The 21,551-nt window shown below is 41.5% G+C and overlaps 1 protein-coding gene across 1 annotated transcript in view; it reads right to left on the reverse strand.

Moving 5' to 3' along the window:
- Positions 1–21,551, reverse strand: part of LRP1B (LDL receptor related protein 1B) — a 1,835,733-nt gene that overhangs the window by 459,009 nt on the left and 1,355,173 nt on the right. Inside the window, exon 42 of the mRNA XM_063932605.1 lies at positions 5,098–5,287. Within this exon, the coding sequence (XP_063788675.1) occupies positions 5,098–5,287 (190 nt within the window). The remainder of the gene's footprint in view (positions 1–5,097; positions 5,288–21,551) is intronic.

The following is a 21,551-nucleotide window of genomic DNA, read 5'->3' on the forward strand; positions in this document are numbered from 1 at the left end:
GAATAATAGATACATACAATTTTACATTTGACCATGCTTAGAAATTGGAACTAGCTCAACAATACTAGCTCAAAAACTCTTATACTTTACAGATAATAGATTATGACAAATATTGCTTTATACACAGACGTTGCTTCAATTTGCCAGCTAGCACTTAAACAGAAACTGGAAACTCAATTTGAACAGCTTTTATTGCAAAATGATTTTTATTACTTTCTTATAACTGGTGTTGTTGTTGTTGTTGTTTTAGGGTTTATTTTATCAAAGTTTTTACTGTCAAATAAATGGCGAAGAAAGGAAAAGTTGTTTAAGTTGCATTTATACTGCAAGGATGGGGATTACTATAGAGACATTTGGCATGTTTTATTCGTAGCTCTTTCCCACTTGCATAAAAAATACATTAACATTACAAATTGTATTTTTCCATTTGCATTCAAATTTTGAAGATATCTTCAGTGTTCTACCCAGAACTAAAATCCACTGCTGTGATTTTGTGCAGACAAAATAACGTAGCTCAGTGGTTAAGTGCAGTCTGTATAATTGCAGTTGGCGATCAGTTTGAATACTTTTGCCAGCTCTTTGTGATAATAGACAAGTCACTGTTCTCTCACTATTGCTCATGCCAGAAAATTTTAAGGTCTATTGACAAAAGAAAAGGCAACTGAAATACTCTCTACATAGTACTGCAACAACTTGCTTTATTTTGTTCATTATTATTGACATGAAGTTATAAAAATAGATGTGGACATTGTATTATGTTGTGTACTATTGGCTCTGATTGCTAATATATTAATGTTATACTGTTTTTCTCGTACAATTGAATATAAAAACATACTTAAATAAAAACACAGCTATTTTATTGATAAAGAAGAAAATATATAATTTTAAACATACAGTAACAAGCAAAAAGTAAGAGTTTAGATTGAATCCAATTTAAATTGAATGAAAGTGGGCCAAACCAGTAATCTAGGCATTGCAGCCTATCAAGACACTAGGATTGACTCAGTGATATTTATAATGTACATTCTGGTAAATGGATAAACTGAAGGAATACTGGTTCCATAGACAAAATGGCCGCCACCATTTAGGCGATAGGTCCGCTTTAAGAAAACATTTCCATTGAGAAAACACTTTTGTTTTTTATTCTACTTCTCTCTAGTTGCAAATTGGATTCGTCCTCATGAGTATACACCACACTGTACATTAAATAATGAATGGCCCTTAAATGTAGCATTTATTTTACTGTCAAAAATAACATTAGACTAAATGAAGTACTGTTTTGGTTGAGCAGGCTGAAGTGATTATTCTTTGACAAATACATGGATCCTCTATACATGAAAGAAGTGATGATGGGCCATTAAGCTTTGAACTAATAACACAAAAAAAGCTGATGTGGTTACTGGAAAAATCATAGAGGTGACGCAACTGAGACTCACTGGAGATATTTCCCAGATGTATTTTCTACAACATCTATTATTTATGGTCATTAAACAGGGTTGTCTGTAGTGTATGTCGAAAGCATTCTATTGAACTATGTAACCAGCTAGTTCCTTTACTTTCATTAAGATGATTGCTGTACTATTTGTTATATGTAAGGCCGTATTGTTTGAGGAACAAATATATACAATGTACAGCCATTCTAGAGTTGCAGTATTTTATAGTGTTTCTGTAACCTACACAACGGAGGAATCCTTTTTGTGGGCTGCTCCAATATTCAGCTAATCAGGTCTCCATGGTCTTCTCCTGGCTAAAGTATAAAGTGATAGTGTATGTTATTCAATTGATATATGCATGTATATATATACGTATGACAATGTACTGTATATAGGTAATTAAAAGAAAGTCTTATTAAAATATGAATAGTAAAGTAAATAATCTGAGACAAGAGACATAAACTCTCCTATTAAAAGAACCTAATACCGGTATACACAAAACACCTGAAGGGCGGTTTACTCGTCCCTCAATATTTGGAACAATGTCCCAAATCCATTTTCTAATCTGAATTAACAGACACCAAATGGCTATAATTGATGAACAAAGTCCAAAGTGTAACCTGATTTGCTGAACAATGATGAAAAACAAAGTCCCGAATCTGCTGTAGTGAAAAAGATGTAACTCACAGTGGGGGTAATTCTGAGTTGATCACAGCAGGATCTTTGTTAGCAGTTGGGCAAAACCATGTGCAGTGCAGGGGGAGGCAGATATAACATGTGCAAAGAGCGTTAGATTTGGGTGTGGTGTGTTCAATCTGCAATCTAAATTGCAGTGTAAAAATAAAGCAGCCAGTATTTACCCTGCACAGAAACAATATAACCCACCCAAATCTAACTCTCTCTGCACATGTTATATCTGCCTCCCCTGCAGTGCACATGGTTTTGCCCAACTGCTAACAAAGTTCCTGCTGCGATCAACTCGGAATGACCCCCAGTACTTGTACAGAAGGGCTGTTAGTGAAAGTTCCTCGGGTAAATGGAATCCAGGAATCCAAAAGTCTGCCGGCAGACTAGAAGAATAATGCTGGGATCAGCCGGTTTCGCCTGTTCATAGGCTTCATCAGGATCCTGATGAAGCCTATGAACAGTTAATTCAGATTAGAAAAAGGATTTGGGACATTGCTCCAAATATTGGGGGACGAGTAAACCGCCCTTCAGGTGTTTCTACCCCACCTAATTATGTTTTATGTTTGTATTGTCAATTGTTATTTTGTGTATATCGGTATTAGGTTCTTTTAATAGAAGAGTCTTTGTCTCTTGTCTCGGATTATTTACTTTGCTATTCATATATTTTAATAAAACTTTCTTTTACTTACCTATATACATTGTCATACGTATATACTGTATATATACATATATCAATTGAATTATATACACTATCGCTTTATACTTTAGCCAGGAGATAAGCGCAGTGTGACGCACTTTCTTTTTTCGCATACATTAAGAGGGAGTGTGTACCCCTCTCACTGTCACCTACCGCAGCTTTTTTCCTTTGGCTAGTGCCTAAGCGCATTGCTTCAGTTTAACTTTTAAACATATCAAGTGTCACTCATCTTACATGATGAAATGAAAGAGGAATATGGGAGCTGATATGACTAGAGGTGGTTTAAAATTAAAAGAAGGAACTACAGTATACTGTATTAATGTATGGAGGATGGGATTAGTGAGGGATATACAAGTAACATACAGTAGGTTTGTAGGGGTGTTAAAGTGACATTATTGCAAACTGCAGGTGAAAGATGAGCTCCTATTTGAAGCCCTGTCCTTGCATGTGATTATTGCTACTTTCCGATGATACTTATCTTCATATTGCCATGATATGCGGTGATAAGAAATTATCTGTACCAATTCCCAATCAATGACAGATATGCCCAAATGCTGTCAGCATATTTCTTTAGTATCACTCTGATACATATGAATATTCCCTCTGTATTTAACACCACTGGTGCTGTCTTCTTCCTCTGCGGCATCCTCTTCTGAGCTGCCTGCAACCCAACACTGCCAGCGTGGGTTGCTGACTGATCTCAGAGACTGATGTGTATGTGTGAAGCTGACCAGGGAGTGAGACAGATGTGGGGGAATGCAGGTGTGAAGCTGGCTAGGGTATGTGACTGATGTGGGGGGTGTAGGGGGTGCAGGTGTGAAGCTGACAAGGGGGTGTGACTGATGTGAGGGAGTGCAGGTGTGAAGCTGACCTGGGTGTGAGACTGATGTGAGGGAGTGCAGCTATGAAGATTAAAAGGGATGATATTGATATGGTGGACTGGGTGTGAAGCTGACCAGGGTGTGAGACAGATGTGGGGGAGTGCCAGTGTGAATCTGACCAGGATTTGAGACTGATGTGGAGGAGTGCAGGTGTGAAGCTGACCAGGGTATCAGACTGATGTAGGGGAGTGTGTTTGTGAAACTGACATGGGTGTGAGATTGATTCGGGGAAGTGCTAGTGTGAAGCTGACAAGGGTTTGAGGCTGATGTGGGGGAAGTGCATGTGTGAAGCTGACCAGGGTGTGAGACTGACAGGGGGGTGAAGCTGCCAAGGTTGTGAGACTGATGTGGGGTGTGAACCTGCCCAGGGTGGAAGACTGATGTGGGTTGTGCAGCTGCCAAGGGTGTGAGACTGATGTGCAGGTGTAAAGCTGATCAGGATGTGAGACCCAAGTGGGGGAATGCAGGTGTGAAGCTGACCAGGGTGTGAGACTAATGAGGGGGAGTATAGGTGTGAAACTGACAAGTATGAGACTGATGTGCAGATGTGAAGCTGAGCAGAGTGCAAGACAGATGTCGGTGAGTAAGGGTGTAAAGCTGACCAGGGTGTGAGACTGATGAGGGGTAGTATAGTTGTGAAGCTGACCAGGGTGTGAGACTGATAAGGGGGAGTATGTTTGTGAGCTGACCAGGGGGTGAGACTGATGTGAAGGAGTGTCGGTCTGAAACTGACATGGGCGTGAGACAAATTTCTAAGATATTTAGATCTCTATATACAAATTAAAGCGAAAAGAGGCATTAAAACTTTTCACATTTCTTTTAACTCCACATCTACATATTTGTTTGGGGTGTCAAGACAGACCTAGCAGTCAATGTCTGTATCGGTGAGGAGAGAACAGAGTCCAAAACTGTGTTATACCTTTGGGGCCGGGTAGCACAAAGCAGTATGGGAGAGAACAACTTGAGAACAATCTCTTCCTGTTTATCTCCCCTGATGTCATCCTGAGATAGCATTTTGTGTTAGGGAGAAGCTTTGTCCCTCTCATTTTATTATATACAGTTTGTGTGCAGCCAGCACCCCATTTCAATGAGGGTTCTACAGCACTGTTATTTGAGAAAAAAACAAAGAAACCAGTAATTTCTCCACAATGTTCTGTCTTGTAAATAGTGACAAATTGAATTAAAGGCTTCTCTGGTAAAAATGCTGGAGAAAAGCCGTTATCTTGTTTACTAAGCAGACTCCTTTGTGATAATTCCATGTTCACCAGGAAAAGGTTAAATGTAAATATCTTTTAAATTGCTTGTGTGTTTGGAGAAACAGCTGTTTATGTAACGCATAAAGTACTTAAGTGTAAGATCTAAGACATAAATTATAGAGGCTTTGGAAGAATTAACATACTTTTGGCATTCGTCAAGTGCTAGAACATGAGGGTGGTCATCTTCAGACATGGTGATAACAGCTTCCCTGTTGAAGGCCCCTCTCCGACTCTGGTCTACTGTATGGCGTGTGATGGATGAGGTGGTGGAGCTTGTCCAGTAAAGTGTATCCCAGGCTCGATGATAAGCCAGACCTTCCACAGAGCCCACATCTGTCAAGAGCACAGCAGAAAAATTAGATTATCTCGTGCTGTTAGAAAACCTTAAGAAAGTTGTTTAAACATGTTTAATCAACACAAATATTTTATATGAAAATAGTATTAAGAGTCCTGAAAAAGCTTTGTAAAATATATATTTTTATCTCAAAATGAACTATTGCATTTCTTACCATCTCTGACAATTACTGTATATGCTATGATCACTAATTATGTTATATAATAATACATTTTGAATAGGATCAGTTTTAATCTTGTCATTCTCAAAAACAAGTGATTACTTATAGATATGTGTGCTGCACCATTTTTTGCTTGATTTGGATTTGGCACTGATTTGTCGTCTGGCCTTGGATTTGGATTTGCCAAACCGCCATGACTGGTTTTGAATTCGCATTTTCTTTTCAATATGTGACAGAAAAAGCTAAAATCACATACAGTAATTTGGGACTTTTTTTTGTTCCTAGAGAATTCTTAACCTCAATGACATTGACTTCCAGTCATTTCCAGTAAATTTTGACCACCTCACAGCTCACAATATTCTTTTTAACCAATATTGGCCAAAGGCTGCAGCAAGCTGTCTGGTTACTAATTGACAGAACAGTGACAGAACAGTAGCACAAGCACACAGCAGTATATAGCACATCTATGAACATTGCAACAGCATACTGGGTTTCCCTTTTGAACTCGCAGCTCCCTCACAGGGCTTTGGACAAAGGGCACTAGGGTAAAGCACACCAAAAAGTGTAAACAATAGATCTCTCTCTCTGTATGTATGTATGTATATATATATATATATATATATATATATATATATCTTCTGTTCTTAAACTTGCAGCTTGGTTCAAACTACATGGAGTCACAGGCCTTATAGATGCATGTGAACAAATTGCACTAGGGTAAAGCGCACCAAGCAGTACAAACAATATATATTAGGGCTGTTATGAGCATGAGGATTTTCATTAGACCACCCCGGCATCTATGATGAGTATAAGCTTTTTATGATCCTCTGCCTTTATTGAATTTTGCACAACTTTTTGCACTTTATTGGAATTATGGGCCTAATTCAGAGTTGATCACAGCAGCAAATTTGTTAGCAGTTGGGCGAAACCATGTGCACTGCAGGGGGGCAGATATAACATTTGCAGAGAGAGTTACATTTGGGTGTGGTGTGTTCAAACTGAAATCTAAATTGCAGTGTAAAAATAAGGCAGCCAGTATTTACCTTGCACAGAAACAAAATAACCCACCCAAATCTAACTCTCTCTACAAATGTAATATCTGCCACACCTGCAGTGCACATGGGGGGTTATTCCGAGTTGATCGTAGCTGTGCTAAATTTAGCACAGCGACGATCAGTAACAGACATGTGGGGGGACGCCCAGAACAGGGCTAGCCTACCCCGCATGTCAGTCCCTGCCCCGTAACTGAAGTACAAAAACATTGCACAGAGGCAATGCTTTTAAACTTCAGGAGTAGCTCCCGGCCAGCACAGCTTTTGCATGCTGGCTGGGAGCTACTCATCGCTGCCCGGCTCGCAGCGGCTGCGTGTGACGTCATGCAGCCGATGTGGTCCGCCCCCCGCATGGTCGGCCACGCCTGCGTTGGCCGGACCGTGCCCACAAAATGACGGCCAAATGCCGCCATGCCACACCCTCCCACCCAGTGACCGCCTCTGCCTGTCAATCAGGCAGAGGCATTCGCTAGGCAACAACAGCCGTCGGCTGTCAGCCATGCGCCGGCGCACTGTGGTGCCGGCGTATGCGCAGTTCTGATGGTGCGGCGCATGCGCAGTTCTGACCTGATTGCTGCGCTGCGATAAACTGCAGCGAGCAATCAGGTCAGAATGACCCCCATGGTTTTATCCAACTGCAAACAAATTGCTCTGAATTACCCCCAATATTGTGATGGTTTCAAATGCGTAAATGTGTTTGCAGAACTTTAGAGGTGCTGGCTCTTCTTTGTATACTTGGAATATTGCAGGCCTGGCCAGCCTGTGGCTCTCCAGCTGTTGTGGAACTACACATCCCAGCATGCCCTACCACAGTTTTAGCATTCCCTAATAACAAAACTTTGGCAGAGCATGCTGGGATTTGTGGTTTCACAGCAGCCAGAGAGCCACAGGTTGGCCAGGACTGGAATATTGCATATGTGCCCGGCACTCCTGTGAGATAAACTTTTAATGTGGGCAGCCGGTCTTATTTTGATATATATATATATATATATATATATATATATATATGTGTGTGTATATATATATATATATATATACACATTATCTTGCAGCTTAGTTCAAACTGCGTGGATCATGGGGCTTATAGATGCATGTGAACATAGGGGATAATTCAGAGTTGATCACAGTAGCAAATTTGTTACCAGTTGGGCAAAACCATGTGCACTGCAGGGGGGGGGGGGGGGGCAGATATTACATTTGCAGAGAGAGTTAGATTTGGGTGGGTTATTTTGTTTCTGTGCAGGGTAAATACTGGCTGCTTTATTTTTACACTGCAATTAAGATTTCAGTTTGAACACACCCCTCCCAAATCTAACTCTCTCTGCACATGTTATATCTGCCCCCCTGCAGTGCACATGGTTTCGCCCAACTGCTAACAAATTTGCTGCTGTGATCAACTCTGAATTAGGCCCATAATTCCAATAAAGTGCAAAAAGTTGTGCAAAATTCAATAAAGGCAGAGGATCATAAAAAGCTTATACTCATCATAGATGCCGGGTGGTCTAATGAAAATCCTCATGCTCATAACAGCCCTAATATATATTGTTTGTACTGCTTGGTGCGCTTTACCCTAGTGCACATGGTTTTGCACAGCTGCTAACAAATTTGCTGCAGCGATCAACTCTGAATTACCCCCATAGTGTACTATGGAGGGTAAAGCGCATCAAGCAGTACATACAATAGATGTAATTTTTTTTTAAATATAATTCTCTTTTTTTAACTTGCAGCTTGTTCAACCTGTGTGGATCACAGGGCTCATAGATTCATGTGAACAAAGAGTACTATGGTAAAGTGCACCAAACAGTACAATTTACAGCAGAGTACAGTGCAACATACACCAGCATGACCCTATACACAATCACTATACACTGCAAAGCCACTATTGAGTCTGAAGTCTCTGGACACAGCACATCCAAAACAGCAGAGTACAGTGCAGCATGCCCCTATACACACAGTTACTATACTGAACAGCAACTTAGGGGTAAATTTACTAATGGTTTTGGACAAGTTTAAATTCGGCAGGTTATGAACATAGATTGATGCATTTTTTTAATTTGGTAATTTACTAAATTGCCATGTTTGCTGGATTCAAGTTTTCCGATGGTGTATGCATTTATGTATGGCTGCCGGGTATGGCAGCCAAACACTGCCGAAAATAAATCAGTGAGATCCGTGCAGTGCATCTTTGTGCAAAAGTGAAAGAAAGAGTTCAAATTAATTAAAAAAACTGCGTGGGGTCCCCCTTTCAATGCCTAACCAACCCTGGGCTATTTGAGCAGGTCCTGGTTCTAAAAATACAGTGGAAAAATTGTGTGAGGTACCCCTGTATTTAAAGAATTGGCACCAAATCCAAATCTGTCTCCGTGACATGAGGCTATAACTGTACTCCTCGACAAGTTTCAGCTGCTGGTGAGTCCTTTAGATGCAGAAATCTGATCACACTATGCACCTTAATGTTTGACCATGTTTCTGTCATTCCCGTCATCTTACGGCTGATGTTGGGGCAGTGTGACGGATATGAGGCACAGTCTAATGTCTGTGAGGGGAATCAGTGGTCTACCTGCTCTGGCCTGGTGGGAAATTAGCATAAAATAGAGAACATTACACATGTGAGAAGTCTTGTACTTTATGTATTGAACCACCCTCGTAATTTGTAATGTAAAGTAACAATCAGATGCATTATGAAAAACTGTATTATAGACTATTATTTTTCATAATGATTATGTGCTACGAGTATTTTAATGGGTTGCAGTTATGTGACCGGCAGTCAGGAGGCAGCCAGTCACAATACCGGCCCCTAAATTCCGACCGCTCACTATCTCGATGGTCGGCATGCTGACCAACAGGACCTATTCCCGATCACGGGTGTCCATGCAGCCATAGAGTGGTAATAGAACCTGTGGCGATCGCAGCAAGCCACCAAGCCCACCACGTGGCAAGCACAGTGAGCCCGCTAGGGGCTTGTTGCACACACACACCCCTCCGGCATTCTGCTGACGGAATACCGTCAATTCTAGTTAACTGTAACTTTTATTGATATTAGAAGGTGATTATTGGCTCCAGCTGAAAGATTTCTCAAAAGGTCTTTTAGTTGCTAAAAAATAAAGGAAAATACCTGACATTTGTTAATATGGCATGGGAGGGCAGGACTTAACACAGATTTTGTTATTTTAGCACTTATTCTGAAGGCATATCTATATGTGACCTTCATTTCAGTAGCTTATACCTTAATGAAAAAGTCCATGACCTGAATGTATGTGTGAAGTACAGATTCATTATCCCTGACACTTCCTAAACCTTTCCTACAAAATGACTTTGACAGATTCTCGTCGGTTAATACTTCCATGCCAAGTCAGCAACAAACCATCGGAGCTACCACTGAGATGAAACAGATGTTACGTTACGTTCTAACTGAATATTATTTCCTACTGGAAAACAAACAAACTATTTCATAGAATTTGTCTAGGTAAATGTGAAACGTATTAGCACAAGAGACATGCAAACATGAACATGAAATATGCATGTGTTAGATGTCTGTGCTATAGGTGATAGTAAAGATTATGTGACTGAATCAGATGGGAAAGCTGCTGATATTTACAGAGTTGAGTGATTATCCATACCTCTGAACTTTTAAGATGTGAGACAGGGGAACTTTGCATCGCAAAGTGTGCATGCCAAGAAAGGGAGCAGGGTCTTGGTCGAGAAGGAGCGTGGTCTCGGGTGGGTGGGCGTGGCATCATGTCACATCCCATGTTTTCATCATTTTGGGGGTGTGCCCAGCGCTCCCCGAGCTGCTGGGCAACCCCCAGGCTCACTACAATGCACTGTTTAGATGCCGTGTGGATGTGCGTGGCATCTATCCAGACTCTGTCCGGAGATCATCCGGTGATCACAGGCTCCCCAACTGGAAGGGACAGCAGGACAGTATACAAATAATGAGACTGTCCGAAGGTATGGATTATCTTTCCAACTGTGCATGTGCCACGGTCTAACTGCACATGCACCAAATTACCTTTGCGATGCTGCTTGCAGTGATTTATATGCAAAGTGATTGACAGGTTAGATTTGGTTAACAGGAAATTGCTGAAAATACAAAGGCATGTTGCCACAGTTTTGCGGGGCATGTCTTAGCCTACAGTACATCTGCGACCCCAGATTCAGAAAACAAGGCGCCAGAGTATCAGTTCCCGCGGCCATTCTGCGTGACCATATGGTTACCCAGATGTTCGATCCAGGAAGGATCTGCGACCACTGCTGTGTGTTTGTACGCAGTTGCCGGCATCTACAAGGACACTGGTGGGCATACCAGTACATTTGCAGGTGGCTGTGGCATTGGCATATCTTAGCAAGGTAACTGCAAAAAAAAAAAAACGCAGCTGCGATTGGATTAGCCATTGCATCTGAATCAGAATTCAGAACCAATGTTTGGTAGAGGAAGAACATTTCTTGCCACAATAATTTACCAATTAAAGTTGTCTTCTTGGTTTGCTCATGTGTACTGCAGTGATCATTTTAAAATAGGTGTGATTTGCACAAGTAAGCCATTGCCAAAGGTACAGTAGCCTGGGGCCTTCCTAAATAGAGAACTTATACCTCCCACGATAACACACATCTATGCAGATTTAGAGCTTTACGCCCTAATATCTTACTTTTTTACAGTTTCTTATAAAGCACAGCATATTCTGTTGCACTTTACATTTGTAAACAACAGTGATAAGACAAACTAAGTAAAAACAGTCAGACAAAGCGGTAGCTGGATGTGCATGGAGTGAAATATAATAACAACAGAAAACCCTAGTCTTGATAGGGAACATAATATTGACCCATGCTTGTCTACTTTCAATTTCTCCTCTCCGGGAGAAGCCCGGAGAGGAGATGCTGCAGGAGACTTCCGGGGGTGGGGCCGGGCTGTGACATCATCAAGCCCCACCCCCACGACGGAAAAAACAGCGATTTGCGGGACGGGTACAGGGCTAAGATGATGCAATTTGCATTATTTTAACTCCTTCCCCACCCCACAGACCCGCGAATATGGGAGATTATCTCTCCATCCTGCGCACATCACTAGGGTGCGAGCAGGATGCGGAAGACCTGCCTACTCTTCCAGGGGTGCGGGGGGCTACCCCAAAAAATGGGAGCCTCCCGCAGCTTCTGGGAGAGTAGGCAAGTATGTATTGATCCAGTATTTTGTGTGCACATTCTAGTTGGTGGATTTAACCTCATGCCAATCAGTCCTGCCCAGGAAGCTACTCGATGGCCACCTCAGTTAGTTGTCAGTTATACAGCATGCAGAAAGGACATGCTTTACTACAGCTCCAGTGTCTAGTCATTTGTTCCCTGATTCAGATGAGTCTACAGGGTGTCAGAAGAGTGGCTGTGATCGCTCACAGTATTTGGTCATGTGAACCGATGGCCTTTGATGAAAATGTTGCAGATGCCAGGATGAAGTTCTGCAGACTGTTGTGTGTTTACTGCGAGGCTGGACAGCTGGACAAGTTTAAGAAAGTACAGGTTTACAAACTCTGGAATATTGCTGGCACTGAGGCTGTGGACAAGGTCGACACTTTGGTTTATGCAAAGGGGAAATACAATGAGGATCCTGAAGTCCTAATTTAGGAGTTTGACACAATATGTCTCCAAGTTACAAATTTAATTATGGACAGGCATACGCCCAATTAGAGATGTGCGCCGGCCCCCATGTTTTGGTTTCGGATCTGAACTAAACTCATGTTTTGGTTTTTCCAAAACCGCCCTCAAGCATTTTGATTTTGGATCTGTATTTTTTTCAAAAAAGTATGTTAACTGCTAAAATCACATAATTACTACTGAATTATTATCCTCAATAATACTCATTTCCAGTCATTTTTGACAACCTTCAAGCTCACAATATTGTTTTCTTCCAGTTTAGACCAAAGGCTACAGAGAACTGTCTGGTTACTGAGCGACAGAGTAGTGGCACAAACACACAGCAGTGTATAGTACTAGAGATGATCCGAGCCACAGCTTGGAGTTCCTTGCCTGACCCAGATCCCAAATTGAGACTAAAACTTGAGAACCTGCTTTTGGATCATTGCGTTTTGCCTCGGGTGCCAGACCCATTGAATTCAATGGGCTGACTGCTGATTTCCTGAGAGAGCAGTCTGTCACGCCCTCAGCAAATTAGTGCTTGCCCATACAATGGACACTGCTGGCATACCCCCCCCCCCCCGCTCCACTGCTGGCACTCCAGCACTGATGACACCGCCAACACCCCCGCAAAGAGGACACCACCAGCACCCCCGCACTGCTGACACAGCCAGCACCCCAAGCACAGAGGACACCACCAGCACCCCGGCAGCCAACCCAGCCGGCAAATCCACACATAGGACACTACTAGCACTCTGACACTGCCAACAGTGCCGGCACCTCCACATAAAGGATACCGCCAGGCAGCATCATCCTTCATAGACACCACCAGAGGCATTTACCATCAGTGGCCCCCATCCCGTCTGCTGTCACAGTAAGTGCACTAATGGTGAATCAAACCCACATTGGATCCGACCTGCCCTGTCTATAACCTGCACTGTGTATCCATCCCGCACTTTATCCGACCCGTACTATGGGGGTGATTCCGAGTTGATCGTAGCTGTGCTAAATTTAGCACAGCTACGATCATCTTCCTTGACATGCGGGGGGACGCCGCTCAGCAGAGGGCTAGTCCGCCCCGCATGTCAGACCGCCCCCCCCCCCCGCACAAATACAAAAGCATCGCACAGCGGCAATGCTTTTGTATTTGTGGAGAAACTCCCGGCTAGCGCAGCTCCTGCGGCTGGCCGGGAGTTGATCATCGCTGCCACTGGCCACAGCAGCTGCGTGAGACATGTGCCGGTGCACTGCGGTGCTGACACATGCGCAATTCTGACCCGATCACTGCGCTGCGATAAACTGAAGGGAGCGATCGGGTCAGAATGTCCCCCTATATTTGACCCACACTGTATCCATCCTGCACTGTATCCAACTCACACTGAATCCAACTCACACTGTATCTGACCCTCACTGTGGGCCTAATTCAGACCTGATCACAGCAGCAAACTTGTTAGCTAATGGGCAAAACCATGTGCACTGCAGGGGAAGGGGGCAGATATAACATGTGCAGAGAGAGCTAGATTTGGATGGGGTGTGTTCAAACTGAAAACTAAATTGCAGTGTAAAAATAAAGCAGCCAGCATTAACCCTGTACAGAAACAATATAACCCACCTAAATCTAATTTTCTGCACATGTTATATCTGCCCCACCTGCAGTGCACATGGTTTTGCCCATTAGCTGACAAATTTGCTGCTTCGATCAGGTCAGAATTAGGCCCATTTTCTGACCCTCACTGTATTCAACCCACACTGTATCCAACTACACTGTCTGTAACCTGCACTGTATCTGACCTCCACTCTATCTGTCGAAGTCGGAAAAAGAAGACAATACAAACTACACACAGAGTGGCGCTTCTCGTGGTGGCGTAAGGACGCAATTGACGTATATGGGTGCACCATTCTTCTTTACCGTACATCATGCATAGAGTCGCACGGCGTGCGTGTTGCAGCGTGGTGGGTGTATATATGGTAAAAGGCGCAATCACTGAGAAATGCCATAAACATGCACACAAACACATATTCATACAACACATAAATTACACATAGACAAAACATGTCCAGCACCAGACTGGTATTATATTGCATTTATATAATAGAGTGTAAAACCAGATATATATGTATTATTGGGATGGAACAAGTTAATTATATTATGCTTAGTGTCAAAATGGTAAAGAGAATGTGTGGATTGATTTGATAGCTATGGGTAAATTGTAGCACATTGCAACGATTAGTTATGAACAAATGTATGAAATATAAAGTCATTCTTATGAGAACAAAGGACTTCCTTAGAAAGCATGTGGGCAGAATCCCAGTGGTTAATCTATGTACCTGCATCTTCAAACTGGACATTGCGAACATATGAACTGACCAATAACACACAATGAATGAGAAACCTCCCTCTCCTAGACCAATGGAAGGAGACCGGAACCAACAAACTGTTAACTCCCACTGTCTGTTATATGCAGTTTTCTAAGGCATAGTTAGGTAGGAGATGCGGAGTCTATCTAGAAAGGACTGTCCTTTGGGATGGGGTGATGTATACTGACTGTAACTGTTTCTTATGTAACTGTAACTCTATCTTATATTTATATATGTTATACTGAATGATATACTGTACATATGTTATTTTGTATGCATAACTTTTAATATCAAATACATACATATATATATATATATATATATATATATATCTGAGCATTGGACCTCAGTAAAACCATGTGTGTGAGTACTTGCTTTCTCTTAAGGGACATAGTGCTGCGATGTTCAGCGCACTATTATCGTATATGGTAATAAGATGCACCTTGCGTTTGCAGTATATATTAATGCTGGTATTTAAATGGTTATTTGAAATAATGGAAATTCATATATCCAACCCACACTGTTTCTAACCTACACTGTATCTGACCCACATTGTATCCAACTTGCACTGTCTGTAACCTGATATACACTGTGTCTGATCTACACTGTATCAAACACACACTGTATCCGACCCACACTATTTCCAACCTGCACAGTAACCTGCACTGTATACTGACCTGCACTGTATGCGACCTGCACTGTAACCTGCACTATATCCGACCCGCACTATATCCAACTTGCACTGTAACCTGCACTGTATCCGACCCACAGGAACGGATTGCTGTTTTTATGTTTGGGAAGATTTTGGGGAACTGCTCAACAAAAGTGCCAGTCATCAGTGGCCAGGGCCCCCAAGAGGGAGGTACAGTTTGAGCACTGACAATAGGCATGTGCTGGGGACATGTGCACTCGTGTAGGGGGCATCCACGTCTGCTGTAGCTATTTTACATATGGTTTAAGGTTTCTTCTTTGCTGTTTGTTAACTATTAGTACTCTAGAGCAGTGGTTCTCAAACTCGGTCCTCAGGACCCCACACGGTGCATGTTTTGCAGGTAACCCAGCAAGTGCACAGGTGTATTAATTACTCACTGACACATTTTAAAAGGTCCACAGGTGGAGCTAATTATGTCACTTGTGATTCTGTGAGGAGACCTGCAAAACATGCACCGTGTGGGGTCGTGAGGACCGAGTTTGAGAACCTGTGCTCTAGAGCAATGCTATTCCAGACATGATTCTTAGTTAATTTCTGTGTTGTCTTGATTTCTATTGAAAGTACTTGCAAGTTGGTTTGATAAGTTATTGCTAATAGATTACTAGTTTGCTAAACATTTTTAAACAGAAATAACTGCCGTGTGTTTGTGCCGCTGCACTACTGCTAAGTTTAGCCAGCCATTCTTTGGCCTATGTTGGTGAATAACCAGCCAGCCTTTGGCCTATGTTGGTGAATAATATTGTGAGCTGTAATGTAGTCAAATGACTAAAGAAATGAGTGGAAATTAATGTCATTGAGGTTAATAATACTATAGGAACAAAAAAAGGGCCAAATTATGTGATTTAAACAGTTTTTATCAATTTTTGCTGAAAATTACAGATCCAAAACCAAAAATAAAACATGTGAGGGTGGTTTTGACAAAAAGAAAATCCTGATCCAAAACACAAAGGTGATACAGACAAAAAATAAAACACGGGGGTCGGCGCACATCTCTATATAGAACATATATGAAACATTGCCACACAGCAGAAAAGAAAAGTGGTGCAATATGGAACTGTCCTTGGGCCCTTCTATTCACTCTTATGCTGAATATTAAAAAGGACATGCACAGTTTATCAAAACAAAGCACTTCAGCAACAAAGACTGACACTTTTGAGGCTGAAGTGCTTGGTTTGTTTGGGTTCCCACAAAATAAGCTATCAGTGGGCTTAATGCAGCTAACAGCATTGTTGATTCTCTGTACAGTTGGAAGAGGTCATTCTCCTCATCTGATTCCTCACCCCTCATCAGTGCGTACTCACACAGTATTATATTATCCCCTCTGGAATCCACCATTACAGAAGTATTTGTACTAGTATGTTTTTGCCAGTAAAGGTCTTCCTTGTGGAAATTCAAGTTAATTTTAATGATCATCTTTTCAACATTTTGAGGAAGTAGCCTCCTATACCGATTGCTGACAAGGTTCCCGGCTGTGCTGAAAACTCTTTTTGAGTACACACTGGAGGGTATCTCAAGTAATAAAAAGCTAATTTGTACAAGGACCTCTAAATTGCATTTTTTACTTCCAGTACTCAAGGGGACTCTGTGACATGTCTATTTGTATGGTGGAATTTAAATAATCCTCCACCATTCTTTGGATGTTATCCATATCAGATGAAGTTACTGTAGAGGACAGTGGCGTAACTAGAAATTTTTCTCCCCCAAGCCAAAAAATCCTTCGGCTCCCCCCCCCCCATACCCCCCATAATTGGCTCATCCGCATGTCAATCTGTGCAAAGTCAGTGGCGCCCCCGCAGCCCCTCGCCCCCAAGCCACCGTGAGGACTGCGGGGGCAGTAGTTACGCCACTGGTAGAGGAGTCACTAATTCTGGGCAAGTCTTTTAGACTTAAGCAGACATAAAAATGTTGTGTTGACTCCTCTGCATCACCAGTGGGTCAGCAGCAGCAGCAGACCCTCTGCATCGGCCTGGCAGTAGCAGTTACAAGAGAAACTGAACGAGGAGATGTTGTTGTGTCATGTACCACTTGAGCTGTCAATATGCCTAACAGGAGCTCTTTGCATCTCTTAAGATCTGGGTCAGTTTAAAAGAAAGACACTGCATACAACTTGAACCTAAGATCAAGTATGGTCGCCAAAATGTAGTGAACCGATCTCAAGATATTGGCAAAACTTGGATCATGGTGAAGAAAATAAAGAACTGGATCTACAAGTGCGACATACTTATTGGAATCACCTTGTTTCATCTTCTTCAATTTCTTGAGCTGCTTTTCCAAAAGTCTAACTACTATAGGTTAATCACCTGACTCAAACTGACAGTGTCTGAACTCACTTCACATGTGACTACTTTGAATGGTTTCAGCACCTTGCACAAAACAAAAGTATTCTCCACTCTTCTGCAGTAAGGTACATTCCCCCTCCTCTCCTAATGTCATGGCTTGATGTGCAGCTTTGGATGGCTTTTTGAAAATAATATGTGTAACCGGTGCTAGGCTGTTAATCCAAATTCAATACAAAAAATGGATGAGATCATAAAATCAAGATTTAATAATATAAATTAAAAGTAAAAAAAATGGAGTTTAATTCAATAATAATGCTCTGAGAATCAAAATGTATGGATACAATTCTGCCACCTATGACATATACCACAAGTTGGAACCCGGGCTGAGTAATGGCATAGGACTTGATGTCAATAGTCATGCACGCAATGATAAACACAACTGTTGTTTTGCTCCAATTGTTGCCTTTGAAGCTTACTAAAGCTGATTCTATGCTTTATGACAAATTATTTACAAAATTTCTATGGGCAAATAAGAAACCGCGAATAGCGCTTGCCAAACTTAAATTGAAACGGGAGGACGGAGGTCTAGCTATTCCAGATGTATCTGCTTTCTTTAAGGCGGTTGCCTTTAGATACATTAATGATTGGCTATTTATGAGCTCCGCCTATACCAATTATCATCTTGAACAAGCTTTAATGTCCCCTTATAACTTAAAAGCCCTCTTGCATACCCCATCTCCTTTATTACCTCCAATAGCGAAAGACAATTTGTTGTTTTGGGATTCTTATTTGGCTTGGAAAGCGATTAATAAAGTGATGAATCAGAATTATGAACGATCTAATTTTATCACCATTTGTGGAAACCCGTTTTACCCCACCTTTGGAAAATACGAAGTTTGCTTTATGGCAAACTAAAGGAATCAGTTGTATTAGGGACATTTTTGATCCGGGGGGAGTAATGTTCTCTTTTTCTGGACTAATGGAGAGGTATGGTGTACTCCCATCAGAATTTTTTATGTACCTTCAAGTTAGACATTATATTCAGTCCCTCCCTCCAGCTCTGCCTTCTACACGAGACTCTGACCCTCTCACTTCTTAACTCATTCGTATCTCCAAGATGCCTTTTAAAACTCAGTGGATATATTGTGATCTTCTCCCTATGAAAGTTGGCAAAGTATGGCACTCTGAATATGAAAAATGGAAGGTAGACCTCTCATTGCAGGGGTCTATAGCTGACTTTTTTCACCCTCTACCACACATTTTCAAAGCTCTCCACTCCTCAAACCTTCAGGAAGTCCATGTTAAATTTCTAAACCGGGCATATATATCCCCAAGTCAGAGAAGTCACACGGTACCCTCGAAATCTGGGCACTGCCCTAAATGCAAGGATTCTAAAGCCACTCTGATGCATGCTTTTTGGCATTGCCCCAAGATACAAAGATTCTAGAATAAGGTTTTATGATACATTAACACTAAATTTAAATTGCACCTTACTCTCTCACCTATAGCCCTTCTAGGTTAACAATTCTCTGACTGGGGCTTACCTCCAGAATCCCTACGCCTCCGCCCCTTTCTTTATGTTTTGCTTACACTAGCAAAGAAAACTATTTTAACTCAATGGATTTATAGACTACCCCCTAGATTGGAACAAATATTGACTATGGTGACAATAGTAATGTATTATGATCAGCAATCTACCTTTTCTGATTTAGACAAACATGTTCCCCCTTTCTATAGAAAATGGGGCCCATTTATAGAGGTTTTGGATCCTGCCCCTAGGACTCACATCCTTGGATTCTATGACTCTTTGTATTGGTCAGCTTTTCGAAAAATTTTCCCGCACCCACCCTCTTAGCGATATAAATTAACCTGTTCCTTTTGAGCACTTTCCGCTTTTCAAGCTTCCATGTATTCTATTATGGTTGTTGGCGTATTGTGATTAATGTAGTCTGTGATGACAATAAGTAACTTACTACACTATTGGTTTTATTCCCCTTCCCCTCCTTGTCTTTTTCTGGTCTCTTGTATTTTTTGTCTGTTTTTTTATTAGTTTTCATGGTTCGGACTGTTTTTCTATCATGTTGTATTGTGTATGGACAACTTTGACCTTACCGTGGACATTGCTTCTTTTGGGGGTAATTGCAAGTTGATCGCAGCAGGAAATTTTTTAGCAATTGGGCAAAACCATGTGCACTGCAGGTGTGGCAGATATAACATTTGCAGAGAGAGGTAGATTTGGGTGGGTTATTTTATTTCTGTGCAGGGTAAATACTGGCTGCTTTATTTTTACACTGCAATTTAGATTGCAGATGGAACTCACCACACCCAAATCTAACTCTCTCTGCACATGTTATATCTGCCTCCCCTGCAGTGCACATGGTTTTGCCCAATTGCTAACAGAATTCCTGCTGCGATCAACTTGTAATTACCCCCTTTTTCTCTATGTGTTCTAATATTGGAAAATTTCAATAAAAATAATAATGAAAAAAAAAACACACAGCTGTTGTTATCCAATTCACAGTGAAGGAAGGATTTGTGCACACACTTCCAGCATAAAGCAGAAATCTTGTCTGTGTGTGGTACTTCACTGGGTCTCCCATCCAATGCTGGTAAAGTGCAAATGAGCTGGTCCAAAGAAATTAGTCCATAGGTCCTAGTAGGCAGAAAGTCCATATCAAGATCCTTTGAATAAGTGGTAGGTAGTTAGTCCTGGTGTCAGAATATTGGCCTTAATGCATTTCCCTCGGCTAGGTCACCCAGCTGTTCTTCCATCCACTGAAACATGTAAAGGGTGGAATACCACTTTGTTACTACCTTTATTTTCAGTTCACGGCAGAGCAGATTAAACTGTTCTTGCAGGCGCTACAGTCTTCTGCATGCAGTTGTTGAATGACGAAACTGTCCTTATATTTTTTGGGCCACAGGCTAGATCTTCTGTCATTTAAAAAAAAAACCTGTAAAACCAAGTTGATTGTGTGAGCAAAACACGGGACGTGTTGCAATTCAACCAGCTGTAATCCTTTCAGAAATGACAAATAATGAGGAGACTCCAAGCGGATTAAGCTATTTTGCTATGACATTCCTTAGTTTTTCTAAAAGGTTGTCAGTGGTACAGGTATGTCTCTTAGGAAAGCCGGTGAAACATACAGTAGCCTGTATCCAAATGAACTGGTGTTGCTTGTTAGATGTTGCTGCTGTTCCTGCTGCTAAAGGTGATTCACACATCCAGTGGGCTGTTACAGTCATTTAATGTTTAGTTTGCCCAGTTCCGCTTGTCCGCATGTCTATTGTTATGTATATTATATTATAGATATATATTATAAATATTTTTAACATCCTAGTACAGCCAAGGAATTAATGTTCTTGTAAATAGAATTTAGATGGAATTTGGTACTGGGGACACAGGACCTCAATTCACTGTCTAAATCCCACTGCATTAATGGTGGATATTGGTAGCAGAAATTATACTAGAATAGTCATTATAGCATCAATGATCCACTGTGCGGCTGGGTGACAGCTGTCATACTAGCTTCCTCTTGAAAAGGATTTTTTAAGAGTTAATTTTTGTTTGATACTGCTAGTAGTCCTTTTGGTCTCCTTTTGGGATGAAGATCTACCACTAGCAGCAGGCCTAACCCTCAAGTATTCTTCTGAAGAATCCTGGAAAGGTGAAGAGTCACCTAGCCTTTCAAATTGGATGAAGGACTACTTCCAATTAATAATAATGAAAGTGACTGGTGTTGGCAGTGGAGATTGCAGGTGCTGGGATTAAGTTGAGGGAAGGGATCTAACTGATGCTGGAATGCTTGTTGGTATTTTTTTAGCACAAAATTCAGATTTTTCCAAATATTTCCCATGAACACGTCGCAAATCACATAACAAGGAGGAGGTTCCTAGATGGTTACTGTCCCTACCTCTATTTACTGTGGTTTTGCAAATGCTACAGATATGTAGACAAAAGTAGTCAGGATTTGGGTTAAAATAATCTCACACATAAGAGGTGGATTTTTTGGTCATATGCCCAGGTATAGCAATGCCTTTTCTTATCACAGGCAA

Source organism: Pseudophryne corroboree, chromosome 7 (genome assembly GCF_028390025.1).
Source record: "Pseudophryne corroboree isolate aPseCor3 chromosome 7, aPseCor3.hap2, whole genome shotgun sequence".
Lineage (NCBI taxonomy): Eukaryota > Metazoa > Chordata > Amphibia > Anura > Myobatrachidae > Pseudophryne > Pseudophryne corroboree.